The sequence below is a fragment of the Heptranchias perlo genome, unplaced genomic scaffold, assembly GCF_035084215.1.
Source record: "Heptranchias perlo isolate sHepPer1 unplaced genomic scaffold, sHepPer1.hap1 HAP1_SCAFFOLD_1458, whole genome shotgun sequence".
Taxonomy (NCBI): Eukaryota; Metazoa; Chordata; class Chondrichthyes; order Hexanchiformes; family Hexanchidae; genus Heptranchias; species Heptranchias perlo.
In genome coordinates this window covers 2,053-29,555 of record NW_027138709.1, presented here as the reverse complement: position 1 = coordinate 29,555, position 27,503 = coordinate 2,053, and the positions used below count along the sequence as shown (strand labels likewise).

The window sequence follows — 27,503 nt, the reverse complement described above, 5'->3', positions numbered from 1 at the left end:
CGGACCAGGTGATTTGTTAACTTTTAGTGATGTCAACCTATTTAGCACCTCCTTTCTCTCTATTTTTATCCTATCCAATATCTCTACTCCCTCCTCCTCTACTGTGACATTAACTTCATCCTCTTCTTTTGTGAAGACAGATGGAAAGTACTCATTCAGTACCTCAATCATATCCTCTGCCTCCACAAGAAGATTTCCTTCTTTGTCCATAATTGGTACCACCATTCCTTTAACTATCCTTTTACTTTTTATATATTTATAAAAGATTTTTGGGTTCCCTTTTATGTTACCTGTTAATCTTTTTCCATACTCTCTCTTTGCCCTTCCTATATCCTTTTTCAATTTCCTCCTGCACTCTCTGTATTCTGCCTGGTTTTCTACTGTATTCTGTACCTGATTTTTTTCATAAACCTCCTTTTTCTGTTTTATTTTAACCTCTATTTCCTTTGTCATCCAGGGAGCTCCAGCTTTGGATGCCCTATCGTTCCTCCTTATGGGAATATGCTTGGTTTGTAAATGACCTATCTCCGCCTTGAAGGCCTGCCATTGCTCATTTACTGTTTACCTGGCCAATCTTTGTTTCCAGTCCACCTGTGCTGGATCCCTTCTCAAATCACTGAAATTGACTCTCTTCCAGTGGGTATTTTCACTGTCGATTTTTCTTTGTCCCTTTCCATAACTACTTTAAACCTAATTATATTATGATCACTATTACCCATTTGTTCTCCCGCTGAAACACACTACACTTGCCCTACTTCATTCCCCAGAACCAGATCCAGCACTGCTTCCTTCCTCGTTGGGCTAGAAACATACTGATTAAGAAAGTTCTTCTGTACACATTTTAAGAATTCTTCACCCTCCTTGCCCTTTACACTTTTTTCCCCAGGTAACTGAAGTCCCCTACTATTAATGCTCTATTATTTTTATATTTCTCTGAAATTTGCCTACAGATTTGCTCCTCTATCTGCTTCTCACTATTTGGGGTCTGTATTAAACACCCAGCAATGTAACAGCTCCTTTCTGTTTCTTAACTCTAACCAAACAGATTCAGTCTTTGAACCGTCTAGTACATCTGTTAATGACATCACAATGTTCTGTTCCAAGTAGAAGTGCATGGAGAGGAGGAAGCCCAAACTCATCACACCAAATATTGCTCTTCTGTAGAACTGTAATATTATCCTTGATTAATACTGCCACCTCCTCACCCCTTTCTTTTTTCCTTCCCTATCCTTCCTGAATACATTGTAGCCAGGAATATTTATTTCCCATTCTTGCCCATGTTTAAGCCAGGTCTCCGTTATAGCCACTATATCATAACCCCATGTGACAACTTGTGCCTGCAGTTCCATCAACCTTATTTGTAACACTGCCCACATTAACAGACATGCATTCAGTCACCATGCTGGTCTGTTTTGCTTTTTTCCTCCACCTAATTCCTGCTCTTTCTACACTATTCTTTATTCTGTTGCTATTTGTCCCTCCTAACTTTTACTATGCACCTAGTCTCTCCTCTCTGCTGCTACATTCTGGATCCCCTCCCCCTGCCAAATTAGTTTAAACCCTCCTCCACAGCACTAGCACAATCCCAGTTTCCATAATTTCTACACATTACTGAAGTTCCTTATCTCTGTTACCATTATAGTAAATCTCCTCTGCACCATCTCCAATGACCAGTTAATCATTTTTGGTAGTATTGGTTGAGGGAAGAATATTGGCCAGGAAATTGCGCGAACTCCCAGTCTTGTTTGAGTGCCATGTGATCATTAACAGGCAGATATGGTTTAATGTCTCATCTGAAGGAAGGCATTTCTGACAATGCAGCACTCCCTCAGTACTTTATTGGTGTGTCAGGGTAGATTATGTTACTAGATCCTGAAGTGGTGCTTGAACCCATAACCTTCTGACTCAGAGAAGAGAGTGCTACTGACTCAGCCAAACTGACACTTAATCAACACGATCTGACTGTAATTGTTTTCTACAGGACTCAATCCTATTGAATGTGTGGTTTATTACTGTACCACAAGCATAGGAAAACATGTCTAGTAAACAGTATCATACCAAACGTGATATATGTATATCCACTAAATAACTTAAAATATTATTTATCAGTAATGGAGTAAGAAAGGGGGCACGTTTCCAGCTGTTGGCAATTTGTATGACAGTATAACAACCTGAATATTCCATATAATAACGCATTCCATATGGATGGAGGTTGGGTTTCTAACACTCAGGAAAAATAGCAACCAAGGGCAGATCCAATCAATTAGATATGCTGTAGATTTTAAATATTTATGTGGCTCCCCTGCAAGCAACACCCCACAAATCTCCAACATAAGGCTGGGACCTGGAATATCTGGGTCCTAACCTCATTTCTGGCTCATCTGGGACAGTCCTGCTGGAATTACAGCAGGAGCACACTGGAAGGGTTATGGATTTTTGACCCCATTATATTTTCACCTCCTTCAATTTACAAGTAACGTTCGGCCCTTGGATATTTATACTGGATTAATAGGTTCAGAACCCTGTTCCAGAAGGACCTGTGCTGCTCCAATGCTGAATAATACAGTTCACTCAGATCAGATGCAAATGTTGCTTTCCTAACTCATTTGTAAAGGTTATAGTAATTACATTGCTAGAAAATAGCATAGTTTTTCACTACGTACTCATTGATACCACCACACTCTTATGTAAACTGTTGTCTGAGGCAGATGAGGTACAGCACTCCCCTGCAATCATTACCCTAATAGCGTACCATATACTTTACCCCAAGAACACCAGTGTGATGTTTTGGTTTCCCACAGTGTCTGCCACATTAAGGACTGTTAATAGTCAATCTGAAAACAATTTGAGCTTCCTGCGGTCATGTTTTAATTTAGGACTATTGACCACCACTTGTACAATGATAGTAGTTTCACATTGATGATGACTAGACTGAGTCAAGTTCTGTTAAATGCAGAATTTATTCAAGCTCAGAGCAGCTCTGTACCATTATCACTCTCTTCTATCTGAAGGTGCAACATTTTCCACCATTGTATTTGCAGAATTAGAGACAGCACATTTAAAGACTTTATCAGATAGAAGTGCCCAGTAATCAATTACAGAAATAGTTGATGCATCTTCCCTTTCTCTGGACACGCTTAGACTGAAACCTGAAGTAATGGTCTCAATTATTAAAATGATATGACATTATTCTTGCTATAAATTAGCCTTTCTACACTCCTTTCGGTGTAAGATTGTCCTAGAAGCTCCTCATTGCGTGCACACATTTCTGAGTTTTTTTCAGTTGTACTGGACATTGATCTCTCTGTTGAATTGCTAATCATTATTGTAGCCACATGTAGGCTGATTATCTAAACTATTCATCCATCTATACCCATATAATAGTGAAATTAAACTCCTTACTTACAGCATGATGAAACAGGCACACTGACTGCCAGAATAATCCAGGCTATGTCAACTTTGCTGAGGCAGATAGTTGCTTTTTGTTGTGGCTTATCTACTTCAGTTACATGGGAAATGTTGCCAGGTGTTTCAGGGCCCCTAGTCCCAGCAGGAACTATTCTGTTCAGGAAGCTCCCTGCTGCTGTTGTGTCAGATTCTGACAAGGTTGAAGAGATCCCAGGTGTAGACATAGTTGGCAGAATGCCATGAGCTAAAGCATCACTTTCCATAGTGCTGAATGTTGTCATGGAGGTTGAAATATAAGATCCAAACACGACGGATAGGTTTTTATCACTAACTTTCAATAAATCCTGAAGTGTATCTATATATGGGGGATATTCACCTGCTGTTATGATAGACAAATCCAAGTTTAGACCTGGCTGTGATTTTAATGACAAGCTATCAAAGGTAGAAGCGACCTGTGAGACAGAACTAATCATCAGACTACTTGGCAAGGCAGGAAGAAGTGGTGTCTGTGAATCCCTTTCTTCTGTAATGTTTGATCCCTCCGCTTGCCAAAGATTCTTAAGGTCATGCAAGTTGTCAGCCTGATTCAGTGTAGCTACATCATTTGAGAATATCAACATAGTGATGTTATGGATATCTGAGGTTCTTGAAACAAGCTCAGATTGATGATTAACAGATGAAGAGACTGTCTCAAAATCTCTGTGGTATATTCTAGTAGAAAATGAAGAATGCAGCATTACATTTCCATGAAGTTGCGCAGGCTCCACTAAGTCATCTTTGTGAAGAGGAGACAGTCTCTCCTTTGAAGGTGCTGGCTCTGAATGCAAAGTACTTTGATTATATAAGGAAACTGTGGCCTCCATTGTTCTGTGATAATTACGGGCGACATCCTGTGATGAGGCTGATAGAAGCGGCTGGATGACAGTAGGTGTAGGTTCAATTAAGCTGATATCCATCAGCTTCGTGTTATGGACTATCTGAAGATATTTCAAGATATTCCCATCTGTATCTGAGGTCCTGTGCCAGTTAGTATGGTCTGTCATCTTGGGAGTGGCACTAGGTTTGGGCATCACCATGCTTACAGTAGTTAAGTCTATTAGATGGTTTTGAGACCATGAGTTAGGAGACAATTCTTGTGCAGTGGATATTAGTTCTTCTGTCAGTGCCAGGATCAGTAGAACACCTAAATGCAAATAAGAATAAGATGTTATTTGAAATCAAAGAGCAATGTGTATACATAATATATAACGTTATAAAATGTAAACTGTGTTGTTCTCATCATAAAAGATGCCTGTGAATAGATTCTATTAAATCGAAGACAACTCACAGCAGATTGTTGGATACAGTAATTCACAGATATGGGAGACCTGCAGCTATAAGTGCAAAGGAGCAAAGAAGGATGAGTTGCAGACCATGATACTGGATCTGCAACCCCTTTGCATTGGTCTGGGATTTTCCCGATGGGGAGGGTAAAGAGTGCTTGCACTGAAGAAACCTAATGGTAGCTTCTACTTGCCTCAACACTGGGCAGGTACTCATTTAGATTGGCACCCAGAGTAGGCCTTAGACCTTGAGCCCAGCACCACTCAGATCAGAGGATCTCAGCAGAGCCTAATGAAAACCTATGGCCAGCCAGAAGGTAAATATTTTCTTTCTCTAGGGCCAACATGATAAAGACCAGAACTGAAAGAAGAACTTTGGAATAGATTGACAAAATTCAAGGCTTTTACTGTTAACTGTTCTTTTATTCATTTCCTACATTGTCCACATTAAATTCATATTTTAGCTTATATACATAACTTAGTCCAAGTTTCTTCGACAATAATCTCCTCTGTACTTATTACCTGCCCCAAGCTATGCATCAACAGCAAATGTAATACTAATACTGGAAACACTCTGTTCCATATCATTCACAAACATTGTGTAGAGCAGAGATCCCGGAACAATTTCCTGTGAAGAGCATTGATCACCGCCCTCCATTTTCTGTTGCTAAGCCAATTCTGAAAACATCTACGCCTGGCATTTCATGGGGGATTCTTCCAAACTCATACCATAACTTTGGTGGAAGATCAGTAGAAACCCTGGAGAAATGGCGTATCCAGCTGTTAATGTCATTTCTCCAGGTTTCCGCCAATCTTCGATTGAAGTTGCACTGGGAGATCAGGGAACCCCAGTGGAATTTCTACCCTCTAGACAACTTGTCATCAATTTCATTAAATTTAACTCTGTATCCTTTTGCCCTGATCCCTCCCCCTCCCTAGCTGCTTCTTCAGGTTCAATCAAAGGGATCACACTCTGTTTAACCTTAAGCTGAGTTTCAAACCCAACATCCTATCCATCATCAATATTGCTTACTTCTACCTCCAGAACGTCACCCACCTCCGCTCTTACCTCGTCACCGAGTTTGAAACCTTTATCCATGCTTTTGTTACCTCCAGACCTGACTTCTTCAATGCCTGCTCCTGAGCTTCACTCTATTAGTCCAAAATTCTGCCACTCGCATCGTGTCTTAACTCACACTCACCTATCACTTCTGTCTTCACTGAACTCCAATTTCCTCCAACACACTGAATTCAATATCCTCACACTTGTTTATAAATTCCTCCATGGCCTCACCTACCACCCCCCCCCCCCCCACCAACCTCTATAACCTCTTTCAGCCATTGCCATTCACTCCTCTGATTTTGAGGACTTGTACACCCCCCCTCCAATCCACCATCAGTGGCAGAAGATCAGCCATCTCAGTCCTACATTCTAGAACTCCCTCCCTAAACACCTTCACCTTGTCACCTTCCTTCTTGCCTTTCGAAACCTCTTCAAAATCCTGGTAATCTCATGTGGAACTTCACCAATGCTTTCTGAAAATCCAAGTAAACTGCATTCACTCCATCATCCTCACCTCTAGCTTAGTTGTACAGTGTATATAAATGACAATGTAAAAGGTATAGAGCACAAATCAGGACTATCTATGACAGATAGTCAAAGGAGCAGAAGAAACTTGACATATTTAAAACTTGGCATATATTACAAATTTTTGAAATAAAATCCAAATCTTCAAAGAGTCCCTTATGCATTGTCCAACAGTTATGAACTGAAACAATTGACGCTTAATATATTTGTTGTAGCCAGTGACAGGAAACAGAGAGTAGTGGTGAACGGTTGTTTTTCAGACTGGTGTACCCCAGGGGTCAGTACTAGGACCACTGCTTTTTTGATATATATTAATGACTTGGACTTGGGTGTACAGGGCACAATTTCAAAATTTGAGAATGACACAAAATGTAAGAATTCTGGGAATTCCACCTTTTCCCTGAGGATGTAAAACTTTGGCCATTGACCAAAATCTTAAGATGGAAGGATAGGTGAGAGGTCACCAGTCAAATCAACAACACACACAGTGGAATGTGGGAGAATTACTGCTTCAGACATGCCTCTGTTTTAATGCAAAACCTACAGCAGGAGGTCAACACTCAGCACTAATTCGAGAGGCAGTCGGCCATTGAGAGAGGCAACTGCTCCAGACATAGCGGGGCCATGCCTTGGTTCTGATGCGAAACCAATCGACACCTAGGACGTGGGATAAAAAGGAAGCCTTGTGTGGCAAGTGCTCAACAAATCGGAATTAATTCGTAGAACAATGACCCATCGAGAGGAGCAATTACAACATGATGAGAGACCATCAAAAGCCATCAAGGACTTTGTAAGAACTGTTTATAAACAGACATGAAGAGCCTCATTTAGTGACGAAGACCATTGTAAGAGAGGGGTATATTAGTGGAAGCTCGAAACCCCTCTCTCTCTTGTTCTGCTTCTCTTGCTCACCCGAGCTCTCTATGGAGGAGAGCGGCTTCCAGCAAAACCAACGAACCCTATGTGAGAGAACCGGTCAGCCAGGCCTGCAAGTGCAAAGGATTGGTGAGCCTCGACCATATGTGTGTGTGTGTGTGTGTGTGTGTGTGTGTGAGAGAGATAGGTGTCTCCAGGGTCCCCACCAACCTCTTAATTTAGTGGGATAAAGTACTGTAGTGGGTGTGTGTAACTCAATGTACTGTGTAGGACCGTTTTTATCGTTATTTTCTTCGTGTTGACGGTATAATAAAACCAACATTCCAATTCAATTCAAACACCAAGTTTGTGTGTTCTCTGTGCTATTCAGCTACGTGATCCATCACTGGGTGCGTTAGCATAAGTCCCGTTTTCCTGAACCCCCGATCCGTGAGGTATAAGTGTTCCTTGGCAAGACCGGCGGCCAGATATCTGCACCGATCAATAGGGTGAGAACAACCCCAAAACACCCTACAAAAACTTGGAACTGTAGCAAACCGTGAGGAGGATAGTAATAGACTTCAAGAGGACATAGACAGGCTTGTGGAATGGGCGCACACATGGCAGATGAAATTTCGCACAGAGAAGTGCGAAGTGATACATTTTGGCAGGAAGAATGAGGAGAGGCAATATAAACTAAATGGTACAATTTTAAAGGGGGTGCAGGAATAGAGAGACCTGGGGGTGTATGTACACAAATCTTTGAAGGTGGAAGGACAAGTTGAGAAGGCTGTTAAAAAAGCATATGGGATCCTGGGCTTTATTAATAGAGGCATAGAGTACAAAAGCAAGGAAGTTATGCTAAACATTTATAAAACACTGGTTAGGCCTCAGCTGGAGTATTGTGACCATTTCTGGGCACCACACTTTAGGAAGGATGTCAAGATCTTAGAGAAGGTGCAGAAGAGATTTTCCAGAATGGTACCAGGGATGAGGGACTTCAGAAGAGAGACTGGAGAAGCTGGGGTTGTTTTCCTTCGAACAGAGAAGGTTAAGGGGAGATTTAATAGTGGTGTTCAAAATCATGAACGCTTTTGAAAGAGTAAATAAGGAGAAACTGTTTCAAGTGGCAGAAGGGTCAGTAACCAGAGGACACAGATTTAAGGTGATCGGCAAAAGAGTTAGAGGCGACATGAGGAAACATTTTTTATGCAGCGAGTAGTTATGATCTGGAATGCACTGCCTGAAAGGGCGGTGGAAGCAGATTCAACGGTAACTTTCAAAAGGGAATTGGATAAATACTTGAAGGGAAAACATTTACAGGGCTATGGGGAAAGAGCAGGGGAATGGGACTAATCGGATAGCTCTTTCAAAGAGCCGGCACAGACACGAATGGCCAAATGGCCTCCTCCTGTGCTGTACCTACTATGATACTATGGTACATGCATAATGCTAAGACCCGAATAATCACAGCACATTCCTGTACAAATTCTTGGCATGTGATTAAGAAATGTCATCATTCTCTGCTGATTACTTACCATTGCATGCATTTCATATCAATATGTCACCATCAGCATGATTTTCTGTCCTCTAACTTTCTCCTGCCACCTTGATGAATATTCCCAATAATTTACAACAGGAGTACTTTAATAGCTGAAATGTCACGAATTAGCTAAGCATGGCTCCCACCTTATCTGAAGGTTAAAACTAGGAGGAAGATCCAATGAACAAGGGAAGCATCAGTACACTAATCTTGTTTTATCAATAGAAATAGCTTGGTTCATTTGCCTCTGTATCAGAAGATGTGGACTCAAGCCCCACTCCAGGATTTGAACCCAAAATCTACATTGGCACTTCAGTGTAAGAGAGAGCTGCTGGAGGTACCACCTATTAGATACAACGTGAACTTGAGGTCCCATTTAACTTTTTTACAGTTGTGAAAAGTCTCATGGCACTATTTGAAGAGCAGAGGATTTCTCCCAGTATCTTGGCCAATATTTATGTCACAAGCAGCACCACCAAAAGCATCTTTTATCGCATTGGTGTTTGTGGGACCTTGCGGTGAACAATTTGGTTACTGCACTTGCCTATGTAATAATAGTGACTACGCTTCACAAAGTAATTAATTGGTGGTGATGCATTTTAGGACATCCAGGGCACATGAAGTGTACTATATAAATGTAAGTTCTTTCTTTCTAATCTTGAGACAGTGGTATAGTGACAATTTTAGAAGTGGGTACATTGTACATCATGCATGAAAATTATTTTCTACAGGAGCCTGGGGGCATGACCCTCAGAAAATTCCAATTTTTAAAACTTTGGTGCATTTTCCAGTATTTTGGAGGATACTTTTTCCTATCTAGACATAAAGGAACTTAAAATCCATGGGGGCAGGGACAGGGGGCAGGGGCAGGGGCAGGCAGCAGGGGCAGGGGGCACAGTCCAGTGTAAGTACCAGGATATGCCCACCTGGGACTTCCACTGCTGGCCCTGCAGGAGGTGATCCCTTTATTTGCATGGCAATGGTGAGTGCCCACACCACAAGTAATGCATCTTAAGGGATCACCTCCTGCAGGACCAGCAGTGGAAGTCCCAGGTGGGCATATCCTGGTACTTACACTGGACTAGCCCACAGCAAGTCACCAGGAGCCAGTAGTTCAAGTCATGCTACCAGCAGTCAGTTCATTGTTAGTCATCAGAAGCCAGCCACCAGCAGCCAGCGGTCTTCCACCAGAATATAGCTGGAGGCCATGGGGGCGGGGGTAAGAGAGAAAGATAAAGAGCTGGAGACCCGGGGGATAGTTCAAGATCATAATCTATGGAAGAAATTGAAGAATAAAATTAAAACTGCTTACTGGGGATGCAGAAACCAACCAGGTGTATTAAAGACTGTTGTGGTGCGCAGAACCACCACCAGCCATCCAGCTGGCATTCACCCCCCCAAATCTACACTGGCATTCTCCACCCCCTAACCTGCACTGGCATACTCTCCCCCCAATCTACACTGGCATTCTCTCCCCCCCCAATCTACACTGGCATTCTCTCCGCCCCCCAATCTACACTGGCATTGTCCTCCCCCCTCCCTCCGATCTACACTGGCGTTCTCTCCCCCCCGCCCCCCAATCTACACTGACATTGTCTCCCCACCTCCCCCAATCCAAACTGGCATTCTCTCCCCCCCCCCCAAATCTACACTGGCATTGTCCCCCCTCCCTCCAATCTACACAGGCATTCTCCCCCCTCCCTTCAATCTACACAGGCATTGTCCCCCCTCCCTCCAATCTACACAGGCATTGTCCCCCCTCCCTCCAATCTACACTGGCATTTTCCCCCCTCCCTCCAATCTACACAGGCATTGTCCCCCCTCCCTCCAATCTACACAGGCATTCTCCCCCCTCCCTCCAATCTACACAGGCATTGTCCCCCCTCCCTCCAATCTACATTGGCATTGTCCCCCCTCCCTCCAATCTACACAGGCATTGTCCCCCCTCCCTCCAATCTACACAGGCATTCTCCCCCCTCCCTCCAATCTACACTGGCATTCTCCCCCACCCCCCAATCTACACTGGCATTGTCCCCCCTCCCCAATCTATGCTGGCATTCTCTCCCCCTCCACAATCTGCACTGGCATTTTCTCCCCTCCCTCCAATCTACACTGGCATTCTCTCCTCCCCCCCCCCCCCATCTACACTGGCATTGATCCCACCCTCCCCAATCTATGCTGGCATTCTCTCCCCCTCCACAATCTGCACTGGCATTGTCTCCCCCTCCCTCCAATCTACACTGGCATTCTCTCCCCCCCATCTACACTGGCATTGTCCCCCCCTCCCCAATCTATGCTGGCATTCTCTCCCCCTCCACAATCTGCACTGGCATTCTATTCCCACTGCAGTTATGTTCTGCTGCCTGCTGATCTCCCTGGCATACCTTCTTATGAATTACCTCAAAGATAAAATGCTGATTTTGAGGCACTTTAAAAGTAAACTTACCATCGGGATAAAACAAAAATTAGGCCTCAAAAATCTTTCTAAAAATTATTAATTAAAATATTAAATACAGAAAAATGACTAATACAAATAAATAACATGGTACGAAAAACATACCGTAAACATTGCAAAAAAAATCGATGGCATTTTAAGCGCTCCTTCGCTCAGAAGAAATGAAGCACAACTCCAAAATGTCTATCAATTCTTATCCTCCATTATTCAACACTGGCTAATTGCTTACTGGAGCTGACATACCCATGGTTCCAGCCCATTGGGACTGAGAATGTGATCAGATGTCCTTTAATGAGCCTTGTACATGGTCTGCACAGGACATTTTGGGGCCAATAATGTGAATTGTAATTACTGTAAATATACTGTTTTCACTATCTACTGTTGATTTGCTTGTTTAATATTCAATAAATGTGTCTAGTGGTTTATACCCTGAGCCATGGTCTGATAAAGTGTATAGTCACTCACCTATTGCAGATGAGGATATCACATGGTGGAATTTGATATATTCCAGTAAGCCGAAATACAGTCACAAGGGTTCTTTATCAACCCTCTGGATCTCACCACATTTACCTTAATACTGAATAGGTAAAGGCACACTCTCATTAAAAAGGCATGGAAGGCTCACTTACAGGAGTGGCTGGTGATACTGAGTCAAAGGATACTATCTACCGTAAAAACCCATCAATATAACACCCACGTCAGCCTGCAAATACGCCTCTAGGTAAAAGCACAAGCTGGTCATATGTCTCTAACTGTTTCTGTCAGTGCCTCTTGGTATAATTTTAGTAAATTTTCACTCTACCTTTTGCATGGCTGTAATATTCTTATTATTGTGTGGTGCCCAAAAGTACCCCAATTATCTCTTATGCAAATCGAATATCACATCCTTCCTTTTATATTCAATGGGGTAAAAATTCAATAAGGTCCATTTTCGTTTTGTTCTTTAGAAAAATTCAATATTTTTTGTTCATTCTTGGGATTTGTGGGCATCGTTGGCAGGGCCAGCAGTTATTGCCCATCCATAGTTGCCCTTGAGATGGTGGTGGTGAGTCTTCTTCTTGAACTGGTGCTTACCATGTGGTGAAAGTGCTCCCACAATGCTCTTAGATAAGGAGTTCCAGGATTTTAACCCAGTGACGATGAAAGAACCGCGATACATATCCAAGTCAGGATGGTTTGTGACTAGGAGGGAAACTTGGAGGTGATGGTGTTCCCATACACCTGCTGCCCTAAGTGGTGGAGGACACAGGTTTGGGAGATGCTGATAATGAAGCCTTGGCTACTTGCTGAAGTACATCCTGTAGACAGTACGCACTGCAGTTATAGTGCGCCGGTGGTGGAGGGAGTGGATGATTAGGCTAATGGATGAGGTGCCGATCAAGCAGATTGCTTTGTCCTGGATGGTGTCGAGCTTCTTGGGTGTTGTTGCAGTTGCACCCATCCAGCTAAATGGAGGGTATTGCATCACACTCATTACTTGTGCCTTGTAGGCAGTAGAGAGGCTTTGGGGAGTCAGGAGATGAGCCACTCGCTGCAGAATACTCAGCCTCTGACCCACTCTAGTATGTGGCTGGTCCAGTTGAGTTTCTGGTCAATGGTAACTCCCAGGATGTTGATGGTGGGAGACTCAGCGATAGTAATGCCATTGAATGTCATGGGGAGGTGGTTAGACTCTCTCTTATTGGACATGGTCATTGCCTGACACTTGTATGGTGCGAATGTTACTTGCACTTATCAGCCCAAGCCTGGATGTTGTGCAGGTCTTGCTGCATAGGCATGGACTGGTTTATTATCTGAGGAATTACAAATGCAGCTGAACACTTTGCAATCATCAGTGACAGCCCTACTTCTGACCTTATGATAGAGGGTTATTGATGAAGCAGCTGAAGATAGTTGGGCCTAGGATGCTAACCTGAGGAACTCCTGCAGTGATGTCCTGAGGCAGAGATGATTGGCCTCCAACAACCACAACCAACTTCCTTTGTGCCAAGAATGATTCCAGCCACTGGACAGTTTTCCCCCTAATCCCCATTGACTTCAATTTTACTAGGGCTCCTTGGTGCCGCACATGAATGCTGCCTTGATGTCCAGGGCTGTCACTCTCACCTCACCTCTGGAAATCAGATTTTGTGTCCATGTTTGGATCAAGACTGTAATGAAGTGAGAAGCCAAGTGATCCTGGCAGAACCCAAGCTGAGCATTGGTGAGCAGGTTATTTGTATTATTTTGTTCTGTCAGTGCAGCATGTAATAGTGAAACAATTCTTTTCAGTTCAAATTAGTTTGAATTTATATAGGACAACAGAAAACCCCATAGGATACATTTACCAATTTGAGTGGGGAGCTGTGCTCTAAGGAAGTGCAGGTCAGAGAATTGGCACTACAGTGTTTTCGCTATATCACTGACCTACATTTGCTTGGAGCATGGCACACTGATGGGTACACGGGATCAGTGAATTTGCCCTATAAAGTTCTAGGAGCTGATGGTTATAGATTGACACAGTAGATAGGTCTTGTGAGGCCCCATCAGCAGTATGGGGCCTTGCATGTTGCCAGCAAATATGAAAAAATAGTGCACTAATTGCCTGCAACTTTTCGCACATTGAAATCAATGGACAGATTTTCCAATATCTGTTGGCTGCTTGCAAAAGGCAGGCAAGGTATCTGTGATTTTCCAATATGCGCTGGTTGTGTGTGAGATCCTGCTTGTGGTGCAAAGCCTTGCAAAATTTACCCTAGTGAATTTATTCTGAGGCCCCTCCACAATACTGACTCCACATATGTACGATTTAGCTTGGTGATCTAGAGGAAAATTTGTCGCAGTCTATAAGATCTGCTGAGGGAGGCGTGACCTAGTGATTTTTTTTTAAGGGTGTGAACAAGCACAGACGAAATGATCTCCTCTCCCCAGTAAATCTCAGTAAACTTGTTACAGGTAAGTGCATGCTCATGTTGATCATGGTGCTACTTTGGCGTTGTAAGGCAAAAATAGTTGTGGCGCTCTTGCACGTTGTAGTTTGGCTAACTTAGTCTCCTCCAATAAAACAATTTCAAGGCACCATCATATATAAAAATGCTCTTTAGAAAATCTCCTCACTGTCAGATTTATAGTCCTTTCTAATACTCAGTGCCAGAACCTGAGAAATCGATATGGTTTGAATATCTTGTTAAAGCAATAAAATACCAGGAACTGTCATTTGGGACTACTGAATATGCAAAAGCTGAATATGCTTGCGCATACAGCCACTGTGACTCAGGAACACAGGAATATAGGAACAGGATTAGGCCATTCAGCCCTTTGAGACTGTTATGCCAATCAATTAGATTATGGCTGATCTGTACCTTAACTCCATCTACCCGCCTTGGTTCCATAACTCTTACTACCTTTGCCTAACAAAAATCTATCAATTTCAGTTTTGAAATGTTCAATTGACCCCCAGCCTCAACAGCTTTTTGGGGAGATAGTTCCAGATTTCCATTATCCTTTGTGTGAAGAAGTGTTTCCTGACATCCTGAACGGCCTAGCTCTAATTTTAAGGTGATGCCCCCTTGTTCTGGACTCTCCCATAAGAGGAATTAGTTTATCTCTGTCTTTATCAAATCCTTTACTCACCTTAAACACCTCAATTAGATCACCCCTTAATCTTCTATACTCAAGGGAATACAAGCCGAGTCCATGCAACCTGACCTTATGATTTAACCCTTTTAGCCCAGGTATGATTCTGGTGAATCTGCACTCCCTCCAAGGCCAATATATCCTTCCTGAGGTATGGTGCCCAGAACTGAATGCTAAAGGGATCAAGGGATATGGGGAAAAAGCGGGAACAGGGTACTGAGTTAGACGATCAGCCATGATCATTTTGAATGGCGGAGCAGCCCCAAAGGGCCGAATGGCCTACTCTTGCTCCTATTTTCGATGCAACTGAATGCAGTACTCCAGATGTAGCCTACCCAGGGCTTTAAATAACTCGCATAACTTTTGTAGTCCCCTGGCCTTTTAGTGATTTCTGTACATGGACCCCTAAATCTCACTGCTCTTCCGTAGTTCCTAGCTTTTCAGCATTTAAAAAATACTCTAATCTATCTTTCTTGGGTCCAAAGTGGATGACCTCATACTTCCCACATTTCAATTTCATCTGCCACAGTTCTGCCCACTCACTTAATCTATCATTATCCCACTGAGATTTTCTGCTCCGATCAACACAATTTACTGTGCCACTTAAATTAGTGACGTCATCAAACTTAGATATACGCTCTCCAATCCTTCATCTGAGTCATTAATAAATACAGTAAAAAGCTGAGGCAGTAATGCAGGACCCTGGGAGGCACCACTAGTCACATCCTGCCAATTGGAGTATATACTCATTATCACTACCCTCTGTCTCCTACCTCCGAACCAATTCCCTACCCATGTCAATAGGTTGCCTCCAATTGCAGGCGCTCTCATAGACAGACGGCACCCTGTAACTTGAATGACCCTACACCCCCTGTAACTTGGATAGTCCTACACCCCCTGTAACTTGGATAGTCCAACACCCCCTGAAACGTGGATAGCCCTACACCCCCTGTAACTTGGATAGCCCTACACCCCCTGTAACTTGGATAGCCCTACACCCCCTGTAACTTGGATAGTCCTACACCCCCTGTAACTTGGATAGCTCTACACCCCCTGTAACGTGGATAGCTCTACACCCCCTGTAACGTGGATAGCCCTACACCCCCTGTAACGTGGATAGCCCTACACCCCCTGTAACGTGGATAGCCCTACACCCCCTGTAACGTGGATAGCCCGACACCCCCTGTAACGTGGATAGCCCGACACCCCCTGTAACGTGGATAGTCCTACACCCCTTGTAACTTGGATAGCCCTACACCCCCTGTAACTTGGATAGCTCTACACCCCCTGTAACTTGGATAGCCCGACACCCCCTGTAACGTGGATAGTCCTACACCCCTTGTAACTTGGATAGCCCTACACCCCCTGTAACTTGGATAGCTCTACACCCCCTGTAACTTGGATAGCCCTACACCCCCTGTAACGTGGATAGTCCTACACCCCCTGTAACCTGGATAGCCCTACACCCCCTGTAACTTGGATAGTCCAACACCCCCTGTAACTTGGATAGTCCTACACCCCCTGTAACTTGGAAAGCCCTACACCCCCTGTAACTTGGAAAGCCCTACACCCCCTGTAACTTGGATAGCCCTACACCCCCTGTAACTTGGATAGTCCTACACCCCCTGTAACTTGGATAGCCCGACACCCCCTGTAACTTGAATAGCCCTACACCCCCTGTAACTTGGATAGTCCGACACCCCCTGCAACTTGGATAGCCCTACACCCCCTGTAACTTGGATAGTCCTACACCCCCTGTAACTTGGATAGTCCTACACCCCCTGTAACTTGGATAGCCCTACACCCCCTGTAACTTGGATAGTCCTACACCCCCTGTAACTTGGATAGCCCTACACCCCCTGTAACTTGGATAGCCCTACACCCCCTGTAACTTGAATAGTCCTACACCCCCTGTAACTTGGATAGCTCGACACCCCCTGTAACGTGGATAGCTCTACACCCCCTGTAACGTGGATAGCCCTACACCCCCTGTAACGTGGATAGCCCTACACCCCCTGTAACGTGGATAGCCCTACACCCCCTGTAACTTGGATAGCCCTACACCCCCTGTAACGTGGATAGTCCTACACCCCTTGTAACTTGGATAGCCCTACACCCCCTGTAACTTGGATAGCTCTACACCCCCTGTAACTTGGATAGCCCTACACCCCCTGTAACGTGGATAGTCCTACACCCCCTGTAACTTGGATAGTCCTACACCCCCTGCAACTTGGATAGCCCTACACCCCCTGTAACTTGGATAGTCCTACACCCCCTGTAACTTGGATAGCCCTACACCCCCTGTAACTTGGATAGCCCTACACCCCCTGTAACTTGGATAGTCCTACACCCCCTGTAACTTGGATAGCTCTACACCCCCTGTAACTTGGATAGTCCTACACCCCCTGTAACTTGGATAGTCCTACACCCCCTGTAACTTGGATAGTCCTACACCCCCTGTAACTTGGATAGCCCTACACCCCCTGTAACTTGGATAGTCCTACACCCCCTGTAACTTGGATAGCCCTACACCCCCTGTAACTTGGATAGTCCTACACCCCCTGTAACTTGGATAGTCCTACACCCCCTGTAACTTGGATAGCCCTACACCCCCTGTAACTTGGATAGCTCTACACCCCCTGTAACTTGGATAGCTCTACACCCCCTGTAACTTGGATAGCTCTACACCCCCTGTAACTTGGATAGCTCTACACCCCCTGTAACCTGGAAAGCCCGACACCCCCTGTAACTTGGATAGCCCTACATCCCCTGTAACTTGGATAGTCCTACACCCCCTGTAACTTGGATAGTCCTACACCCCCTGTAACGTGGATAGTCCTACACCCCCTGTAACTTGGATAGCTCTACACCCCCTGTAACCTGGAAAGCCCGACACCCCCTGTAACTTGGATAGCCCTACATCCCCTGTAACTTGGATAGTCCTACACCCCCTGTAACTTGGATAGTCCTACACCCCCTGTAACTTGGATAGCTCTACACCCCCTGTAACTTGGATAGCTCTACACCCCCTGTAACTTGGATAGCTCTACACCCCCTGTAACTTGGATAGTCCCAAACCCCTGTAACTTGGATAGCCCTACACCCCCTGTAACTTGGATAGTCCTACACCCCCTGTAACTTGGATAGTCCTACACCCCCTGTAACTTGGATAGCCCTACACCCCCTGTAACTTGGATAGCCCCACACCCCCTGTAACTTGGATAGTCCTACACCCCCTGTAACTTGGATAGCCCTACACCCCCTGTAACGTGGATAGCCCTACACCCCCTGTAACTTGGATAGCTCAACACCCCCTGTAACTTGGATAGCTCTACACCCCCTGTAACTTGGATAGCCCTACACCCCCTGTAACTTGGATAGCCCTACACCCCCTGTAACCTGGATAGCCCTACACCCCCTGTAACTTGGATAGCCCTACACCCCCTGTAACTTAGATAGCTCTACACCCCCTGTAACTTGGATAGTCCGACACCCCCTGTAACTTGGATAGCCCTACACCCCCTGTAACTTGGATAGCCCTACACCCCCTGTAACTTGGATAGCTCTACACCCCCTGTAACTTGGATAGCCCCACACCCCCTGTAACTTGGATAGCCCAACACCCCCTGTAACTTGAATAGCCCTACACCCCCTGTAACTTGGATAGTCCAACACCCCCTGTAACTTGGATAGCCCTACACCCCCTGTAACTTGGATAGTCCTACACCCCCTGTAACTTGGATAGTCCTACACCCCCTGTAACTTGGATAGCCCTACACCCCCTGTAACTTGGATAGCTCTACACCCCCTGTAACTTGGATAGCTCTACACCCCCTGTAACTTGGATAGCTCTACACCCCCTGTAACGTGGATAGTCCCACACCCCCTGTAACTTGGATAGCCCTACACCCCCTGTAACGTGGATAGCCCTACACCCCCTGTAACGTGGATAGCCCTACACCCCTTGTAACCTGGATAGCCCTACACCCCCTGTAACTTGGATAGCCCCACACCCCCTGTAACTTGGATAGCCCAACACCCCCTGTAACTTGGATAGCCCTACACCCCCTGTAACCTGGATAGTCCTACACCCCCTGTAACTTGGATAGCCCGACATCCCCTGTAACTTGGATAGTCCTACACCCCCTGTAACTTGGATAGTCCTACACCCCCTGTAACTTGGATAGCTCGACACCCCCTGTAACTTGGATAGCTCCACACCCCTGTAACTTGGATAGTCCCACACCCCCTGTAACTTGGATAGCCCTACACCCCCTGTAACGTGGATAGCCCTACACCCCTTGTAACCTGGATAGCCCTTCACCCCCTGTAACTTGGATAGCCCTACACCCCCTGTAACTTGGATAGTCCTACACCCCCTGTAACTTGGATAGCTCTACACCCCCTGTAACTTGGATAGCTCTACACCCCCTGTAACTTGGATAGCCCTACACCCCCTGTAACTTGGATAGTCCTACACCCCCTGTAACTTGGATAGCCCTACACCCCCTGTAACGTGGATAGCCCTACACCCCCTGTAACTTGGATAGCTCTGCACCCCCTGTAACTTGGATAGCTCTACACCCCCTGTAACTTGGATAGCCCGACACCCCCTGTAACTTGGATAGCCCTACACCCCCTGTAACTTGGATAGCCCTAAACCTCCCGTAACTTAGATAGCTCTACACCCCCTGTAACTTGGATAGTCCTACACCCCCTGTAACTTGGATAGCCCTACACCCCCTGTAACTTGGATAGCCCTACACCCCCTGTAACTTGGATAGTCCTACACCCCTGTAACTTGGATAGCCCTACACCCCCTGTAACTTGGATAGCAATACACCCCCTGTAACTTGGATAGCCCCACACCCCCTGTAACTTGGATAGCCCAACACCCCCTGTAACTTGGATAGTCCTACACCCCCTGTAACTTGGATAGCTCCACACCCCCTGGAACTTGGATAGCCCTACACCCCCTGTAACTTGGATAGCTCTACACCCCCTGTAACTTGGATAGCTCGACACCCCCTGTAACTTGGATAGTCCTACACCCCCTGTAACTTGGATAGTACCACATCCCCTGTAACTTGGATAGCCCGACACCCCCTGTAACGTGGATAGCCCTACACCCCTTGTAACCTGGATAGCCCTACACCCCTGTAACTTGGATAGCCCTACACCCCCTGTAACTTGGATAGTCCTACACCCCCTGTAACTTGGATAGTCCTACACCCCCTGTAACTTGGATAGCCCTACACCCCCTGTAACTTGGATAGTCCTACACCCCCTGTAACTTGGATAGTCCTACACCCCCTGTAACGTGGATAGTCCTACACCCCCTGTAACTTGGATAGCCCAACACCCCCTGTAACGTGGATAGTCCTACACCCCCTGTAACTTGGATAGCCCGACACCCCCTGTAACCTGGATAGTCCTACACCTCCTGTAACTTGGATAGCCCTACACCCCCTGTAACCTGGATTGCCCTACACCCCCTGTAACTTGGATAGCCCTACACCCCCTGTAACTTGGATAGCCCGACACCCCCTGTAACTTGGATAGTCCTACACCCCCTGTAACGTGGATAGTCCTACGCCCCCTGTAACTTGGATAGCTCTACACCCCCTGTAACTTGGATAGCCCTACACCCCCTGTAACGTGGATAGTCCTACACCCACTGTAACTTGGATAGCCCTACACCCCCTGTAACGTGGATAGCCCTACACCCCCTGTAACTTGGATAGCCCTACACCCCCTGTAACTTGGATAGCCCGACACCCCCTGTAACTTGGATCGCCCTACACCCCCTGTAACTTGGATGGCTCTACACCCCCTGTAACTTGGATAGCCCTACACCCCCTGTAACTTGGATAGCCCTGCACCCCCTGTAACGTGGATAGCCCTACACCCCCTGTAACTTGGATAGCTCTACACCCCCTGTAACTTGAATAGCTCTACACCCCCTGTAACCTGGATAGCCCTGCACCCCCTGTAACGTGGATAGTCCTACACCCCCTGTAACTTGGATAGCTCTACACCCCCTGTAACCTGGATAGCCCTACGCCCCCTGTAACCTGGATAGCTCTACACCCCCTGTAACTTGGATAGTCCTACACCCCCTGTAACCTGGATAGCCCTACACCCCCTGTAACTTGGATAGCTCTACACCCCCTGTAACTTGGATAGCTCTACACCCCCTGTAACTTGGATAGCCCTACACCCCCTGTAACTTGGATAGACCTACACCCCCTGTAACTTGGATAGTCCTGCACCCCCTGTAACCTGGATAGCCCTACACCCCCTGTAACTTGGATAGCCCTACACCCCCTGTACCTTGGATAGCCCTACACCCCCTGTAACTTGGATAGTCCTACACCCCCTGTAACCTGGATAGTCCTACACCCCCTGTAACCTGCATAGCCCTACACCCCCTGTAACTTGGATAGTCCTACACCCCCTGTAACTTGGATAGTCCTACACCCCCTGTAACCTGGATAGCCCTACACCCCCTGTAACTTGGATAGTCCTACACCCCCTGTAACCTGGATAGCCCTACACCCCCTGTAACCTGGATAGCCCTACACCCCCTGTAACCTGGATAGTCCTACACCCCCTGTAACCTGGATAGCCCTACACCCCCTGTAACCTGGATAGCCCTACACCCCCTGTAACTTGGATAGCCCTACACCCCCTGTAACCTGGATAGTCCTACACCCCCTGTAACATGGATAGTCCAACACCCCCTGTAACCTGGATAGTCCTACACCCCCTGTAACCTGGATAGTCTTACACCACCTGTAACTTGAATAGCTCGACACCCCCTGTAACTTGAATAGTCCTACACCCCCTGTAACTTGGATAGCCCTACACCCCCTGTAACGTGGATAGTCCTACACCCCCTGTAACTTGGATAGCCCTACACCCCCTGTAACGTGGATAGTCCTACACCCCCTGTAACCTGAAAGCTCTACACCCCCTGTAACTTGGATAGCTCTACACCCCCTGTAACTTGGATAGCTCTACACCCCCGTAACTTGGATAGCCCTACACCCCCTGTAACTTGGATAGCCCTACACCCCCGTAACTTGGATAGCCCTACACCCCCGTAACTTGGATAGCCCTACACCCCCTGTAACTTGAATAGCCCTACACCCCCTGTAACTTGGATAGCCCTACACCCCCTGTAACTTGGATAGCCCTACACCCCCTGTAACTTGGATAGCCCTACACCCCCTGTAACCTGAAAGCCCTACACCCCCTGTAACTTGGATAGCTCTACACCCCCTGTAACTTGGATAGCTCTACACCCCCTGTAACTTGGATAGCCCTACACCCCCTGTAACCTGAAAGCCCTACACCCCCTGTAACGTGGATAGCTCTACACCCCCTGTAACCTGAAAGCTCTACACCCCCTGTAACTTGGATAGCTCTGCACCCCCTGTAACGTGGATAGCCCTACACCCCCTATAACCTGGATAGCCCTACACCCCCTGTAACCTGAAAGCTCTACACCCCCTGTAACTTGGATAGCCCTACACCCCCTGTAACTTGGATAGCCCTGCACCCCCTGTAACTTGGATAGTCCTACACCCCCTGTAACCTGGATAGCCCTACACCCCCTGTAACTTGGATAGCCCTACACCCCCTGTAACTTGGATAGCCCTACACCCCCTGTAACTTGGATAGTCCTACACCCCCTGTAACCTGGATAGTCCTACACCCCCTGTAACCTGGATAGCCCTACACCCCCTGTAACGTGGATAGTCCTACACCCCCTGTAACCTGGATAGTCCTACACCCCCTGTAACCTGGATAGCCCTACACCCCCTGTAACTTGGATAGTCCTACACCCCCTGTAACTTGGATAGTCCTCCACCCCCTGTAACTTGGATAGTCCTACACCCCCTGTAACCTGGATAGCCCTACACCCCCTGTAACTTGGATAGTCCTACACCCCCTGTAACCTGGATAGTCCTACACCCCCTGTAACCTGGATAGCCCTACGCCCCCTGTAACTTGGATAGCTCTACACCCCCTGTAACTTGGATAGTCCTACACCCCCTGTAACCTGGATAGTCCTACACCCCCTGTAACTTGGATAGCCCTACACCCCCTGTAACGTGGATAGTCCTACACCCCCTGTAACTTGAATAGTCCTACAACCCCTGTAACGTGGATAGTCCTACAGCCCCTGTAACCTGAAAGCTCTACACCCCCTGTAACTTGGATAGCTCTACACCCCCTGTAACTTGGATAGCTCTACACCCCCTGTAACTTGAATAGTCCTACAACCCCTGTAACGTGGATAGTCCTACACCCCCTGTAACTTGGATAGCCCTACACCCCCTGTAACTTGGATAGCCCTACACCCCCTGTAACGTGGATAGCTCTACACCCCCTGTGACTTGGATAGCTCTACACCCCCTGTAACTTGGATAGCTCTACACCCCCTGTAACTTGGATAGCTCTACACCCCCTGTAACTTGGATAGCTCTACACCCCCTGTAACGTGGATAGCTCTACACCCCCTGTAACCTGAAAGCTCTACACCCCCTGTAACTTGGATAGCCCTACACCCCCTGTAACCTGAAAGCTCTACACCCCCTGTAACTTGGATAGCTCTACACCCCCCGTAACTTGGATAGCCCTACACCCCCGTAACTTGGATAGCCCTACACCCCCTGTAACTTGAATAGCCCGACACCCCCTGTAACTTGAATAGCCCTGCACCCCCTGTAACTTGGATCGCCCTACACCCCCTGTAACTTGGATAGCCCTACACCCCCTGTAACTTGGATAGCCCTACACCCCCTGTAACTTGGATAGCCCTACACCCCCTGTAACTTGGATAGCCCTACACCCCCTGTAACTTGGATAGTCCTACACCCCCTGTAACTTGGATAGCTCTACACCCCCTGTAACTTGGATAGCTCTACACCCCCTGTAACCTGGATAGCCCTACACCCCCTGTAACCTGAAAGCTCTACACCCCCTGTAACTTGGATAGCCCTACACCCCCTGTAACGTGGATAGCTCTACACCCCCTGTAACTTGGATAGCCCTACACCCCCTGTAACTTGGATAGCTCTACACCCCCTGTAACTTGGATAGTCCTACACCCCCTGTAACTTGGATAGCCCTACACCCCCTGTAACGTGGATAGCTCTACACCCCCTGTAACCTGAAAGCTCTACACCCCCTGTAACTTGGATAGCTCTACACCCCCTGTAACTTGGATAGCCCTACACCCCCTGTAACCTGAAAGCTCTACACCCCCTGTAACGTGGATAGCTCTACACCCCCTGTAACTTGGATAGCCCTACGCCCCCTGTAACTTGGATAGCTCTACACCCCCTGTAACTTGGATAGTCCTACACCCCCTGTAACCTGGATAGTCCTACACCCCCTGTAACTTGGATAGCCCTACACCCCCTGTAACGTGGATAGTCCTACACCCCCTGTAACTTGAATAGTCCTACAACCCCTGTAACGTGGATAGTCCTACAGCCCCTGTAACCTGAAAGCTCTACACCCCCTGTAACTTGGATAGCTCTACACCCCCTGTAACTTGGATAGCTCTACACCCCCGTAACTTGGATAGCCCTACACCCCCTGTAACTTGGATAGCCCTACACCCCCTGTAACGTGGATAGCTCTACACCCCCTGTGACTTGGATAGCTCTACACCCCCTGTAACTTGGATAGCTCTACACCCCCTGTAACTTGGATAGCTCTACACCCCCTGTAACTTGGATAGCTCTACACCCCCTGTAACGTGGATAGCTCTACACCCCCTGTAACCTGAAAGCTCTACACCCCCTGTAACTTGGATAGCCCTACACCCCCTGTAACCTGAAAGCTCTACACCCCCTGTAACTTGGATAGCTCTACACCCCCCGTAACTTGGATAGCCCTACACCCCCGTAACTTGGATAGCCCTACACCCCCTGTAACTTGAATAGCCCTACACCCCCTGTAACTTGAATAGCCCTGCACCCCCTGTAACTTGGATCGCCCTACACCCCCTGTAACTTGGATAGCCCTACACCCCCTGTAACTTGGATAGCCCTACACCCCCTGTAACTTGGATAGCCCTACACCCCCTGTAACTTGGATAGCCCTACACCCCCTGTAACTTGGATAGTCCTACACCCCCTGTAACTTGGATAGCTCTACACCCCCTGTAACTTGGATAGCTCTACACCCCCTGTAACCTGGATAGCCCTACACCCCCTGTAACCTGAAAGCTCTACACCCCCTGTAACTTGGATAGCCCTACACCCCCTGTAACGTGGATAGCTCTACACCCCCTGTAACTTGGATAGCCCTACACCCCCTGTAACTTGGATAGCTCTACACCCCCTGTAACTTGGATAGTCCTACACCCCCTGTAACTTGGATAGCCCTACACCCCCTGTAACGTGGATAGCTCTACACCCCCTGTAACCTGAAAGCTCTACACCCCCTGTAACTTGGATAGCTCTACACCCCCTGTAACTTGGATAGCCCTACACCCCCTGTAACCTGAAAGCTCTACACCCCCTGTAACGTGGATAGCTCTACACCCCCTGTAACCTGAAAGCTCTACACCCCCTGTAACCTGGATAGCTCTACACCCCCTGTAACCTGAAAGCTCTGCACCCCCTGTAACTTGGATAGCCCTACACCCCCTGTAACCTGAAAGCTCTACACCCCCTGTAACTTGGATAGCTCTACACCCCCTGTAACCTGAAAGCTCTACACCCCCTGTAACTTGGATAGCCCTACACCCCCTGTAACCTGAAAGCTCTACACCCCCTGTAACTTGGATAGCCCTACACCCCCTGTAACCTGAAAGCTCTACACCCCCTGTAACTTGGATAACCTTGCATTCCACAATGTCCCAAAGCGTTTTACAGCCAATTAAATACTTTTGAAGTGTAGTCGATGTTGTAATGTAGGAAACGCATCAGTCAATTTGTGTACAGCAAGGTCCCACAAACAGTATTGAAATAAATTACCAGATTATCTGTTTTTGGTGTTATTTGAGGAATAAATGTGGCCAGCAGAACCTACAAACTTCTGACTCAGAGGTGAGAGTGCTAGCACTGAGCCAAGGCTGACACTTTGGGTGTTTGACATGGTTGTCCTTCCTCAGAACACTTCAAGCAGTTCTAAACAACTTGTTCAAAATGTTCATTTAGGCCATGTTATCCTATGTCGAATATGATATCTACATTTCCAGATGCTTTGGTGTTCAGTGAAGTGGCCGCACAGGCCTATCTGCATGCTGAAGCAGCAGGCCAAGCCAAGACAGAAGAGCTTGTTTAGCTTTGCACACAGTGACATTTGCCCTTGACAAAATAGCAGCCACGTATAAGAATAGTGCAATACTTTGAGAAAGCACATGAAGCTGAAATTACATTTGATGAACCTTGCCTTTACCAACCTTCTCTTGCCAGCTTGCCTCTCACCTCGCCCTCTCCTAAGAGGCTGTCCTGTGCATCTTCTTATTAAGTCTAACATCTCCTCTTCCAGTAGACTCAGGGTTTGTCCTCCAAGTCACACACCATCAGTGTACCTTCATTGTCAGAGGCAGAGCACCGTGGGAGAACCGGCACATTTAAAAAGAGCACGGCGGAGACAGAGCTGCAGAGACTAAAACAAACGCTGAAAAAGGGACGTCATAGTCAGTGCAGAGGGAGGAGCAGCGGAGCCCGAGGAATTTGAGCTAAGTGCAACTTAGTTAAGTAAGTAAGTAAATAAATAAATATTCAGTGTAATTAATTACTAATTAATTAGAAACCAAGCTAAAACCCATCTACCAAATATAATCTAGACCTCAAGTTATTCTACTACAAACTAATAAATAAATGAATAAAGAAAGAATAGTAATGGCAGCACAGGCAGTGTGTCGGGATTACAGTATGTGGGAGTTTGTGGACAGTGAGGCTGTCCTGAATTGCCACAAATGCAGGAAATGTCTCTGCCTTGAGTCACACCAGCTCAGGGTCTTTGAGCTGGAGTGTGAGTTAGAGACACTCCGACACATAAGGGAGGGGGAGTAATTTCTGGATGGTTTTCTCTAGAGCACAGTGACACCCCAGAGGAAAGCACAGGTACAGGAAGGGTAGAGTGTGACTGTCAGTCAGAAGGGTAGGGGTACCTCGGGGAGGGAGAGAAGGAGGTTCCGCAGACAATGGTCTTGTCCAACAGGTAGGAGATACTTGCTACCTGTGAGGATAAGGAGAAATGCTGCGGGAAGGACTGCCACAACACTAACAAAGGCACCGTGGAGCAGACGGTAATCTGCAAAAGGGAGGAGGAGCAGAATAGAAATGAGGCAGTTATAGGGGATTCAATCATTAGGGGGAAAGATAGCAGCCTCTGCAGTCACGATGAGAGCCCCGAAGGGTGTGTTGCCTACCTGGTGCCAGGGTAAGGGATATCTCGAAGCAACTGGAAAGCTATTTGGAAAGGGAGGGGGAAGATCCAGTTGTCGTGGTCCACGCCGGGACCAATGACATAGGAAAGAACAAGGTGGATGTCCTGCTGTGGGAGTATCAGGGGTTAGGAGCTAAATTAAAAGGCAGGAACTCGAGGGGTATAACCTCAGGATGATTACCTGAGCCACGTGCAAATTGGCATAGGGACAAAGAGATTAGGAAAGTAAACACGTAACTGAAGGATTGGTGTAGGAAAGAGGGGTTGCATTTCATGGGACACTGGCACCAGTAC

General features: G+C 46.8%; 1 protein-coding gene across 1 annotated transcript; it reads right to left on the bottom strand.

The window, feature by feature from the left end:
- Positions 1 to 3,368: 3,368 nt before the first annotated feature.
- On the bottom strand, positions 3,369 to 26,745 carry LOC137309039 (uncharacterized). Its single transcript, XM_067977379.1, has 2 exons — positions 26,215 to 26,745; positions 3,369 to 4,591 (listed from the first exon to the last, which is right to left on the bottom strand). The coding sequence occupies exon 2, from the start codon at positions 4,482 to 4,484 to the stop codon at positions 3,399 to 3,401; it is 1,086 nt and encodes a 361-aa protein (XP_067833480.1). The 5' UTR covers positions 4,485 to 4,591; positions 26,215 to 26,745; the 3' UTR covers positions 3,369 to 3,398.
- Between the last annotated feature and the right edge of the window lie 758 nt (positions 26,746 to 27,503).

Excerpts from the sequence above, each read along its gene's own strand:
- LOC137309039 (XM_067977379.1), bottom strand. The coding sequence starts at position 4,484 with ATGGTGATGCCCAAACCTAGTGCCACTCCCAAGATGACAGACCATACT.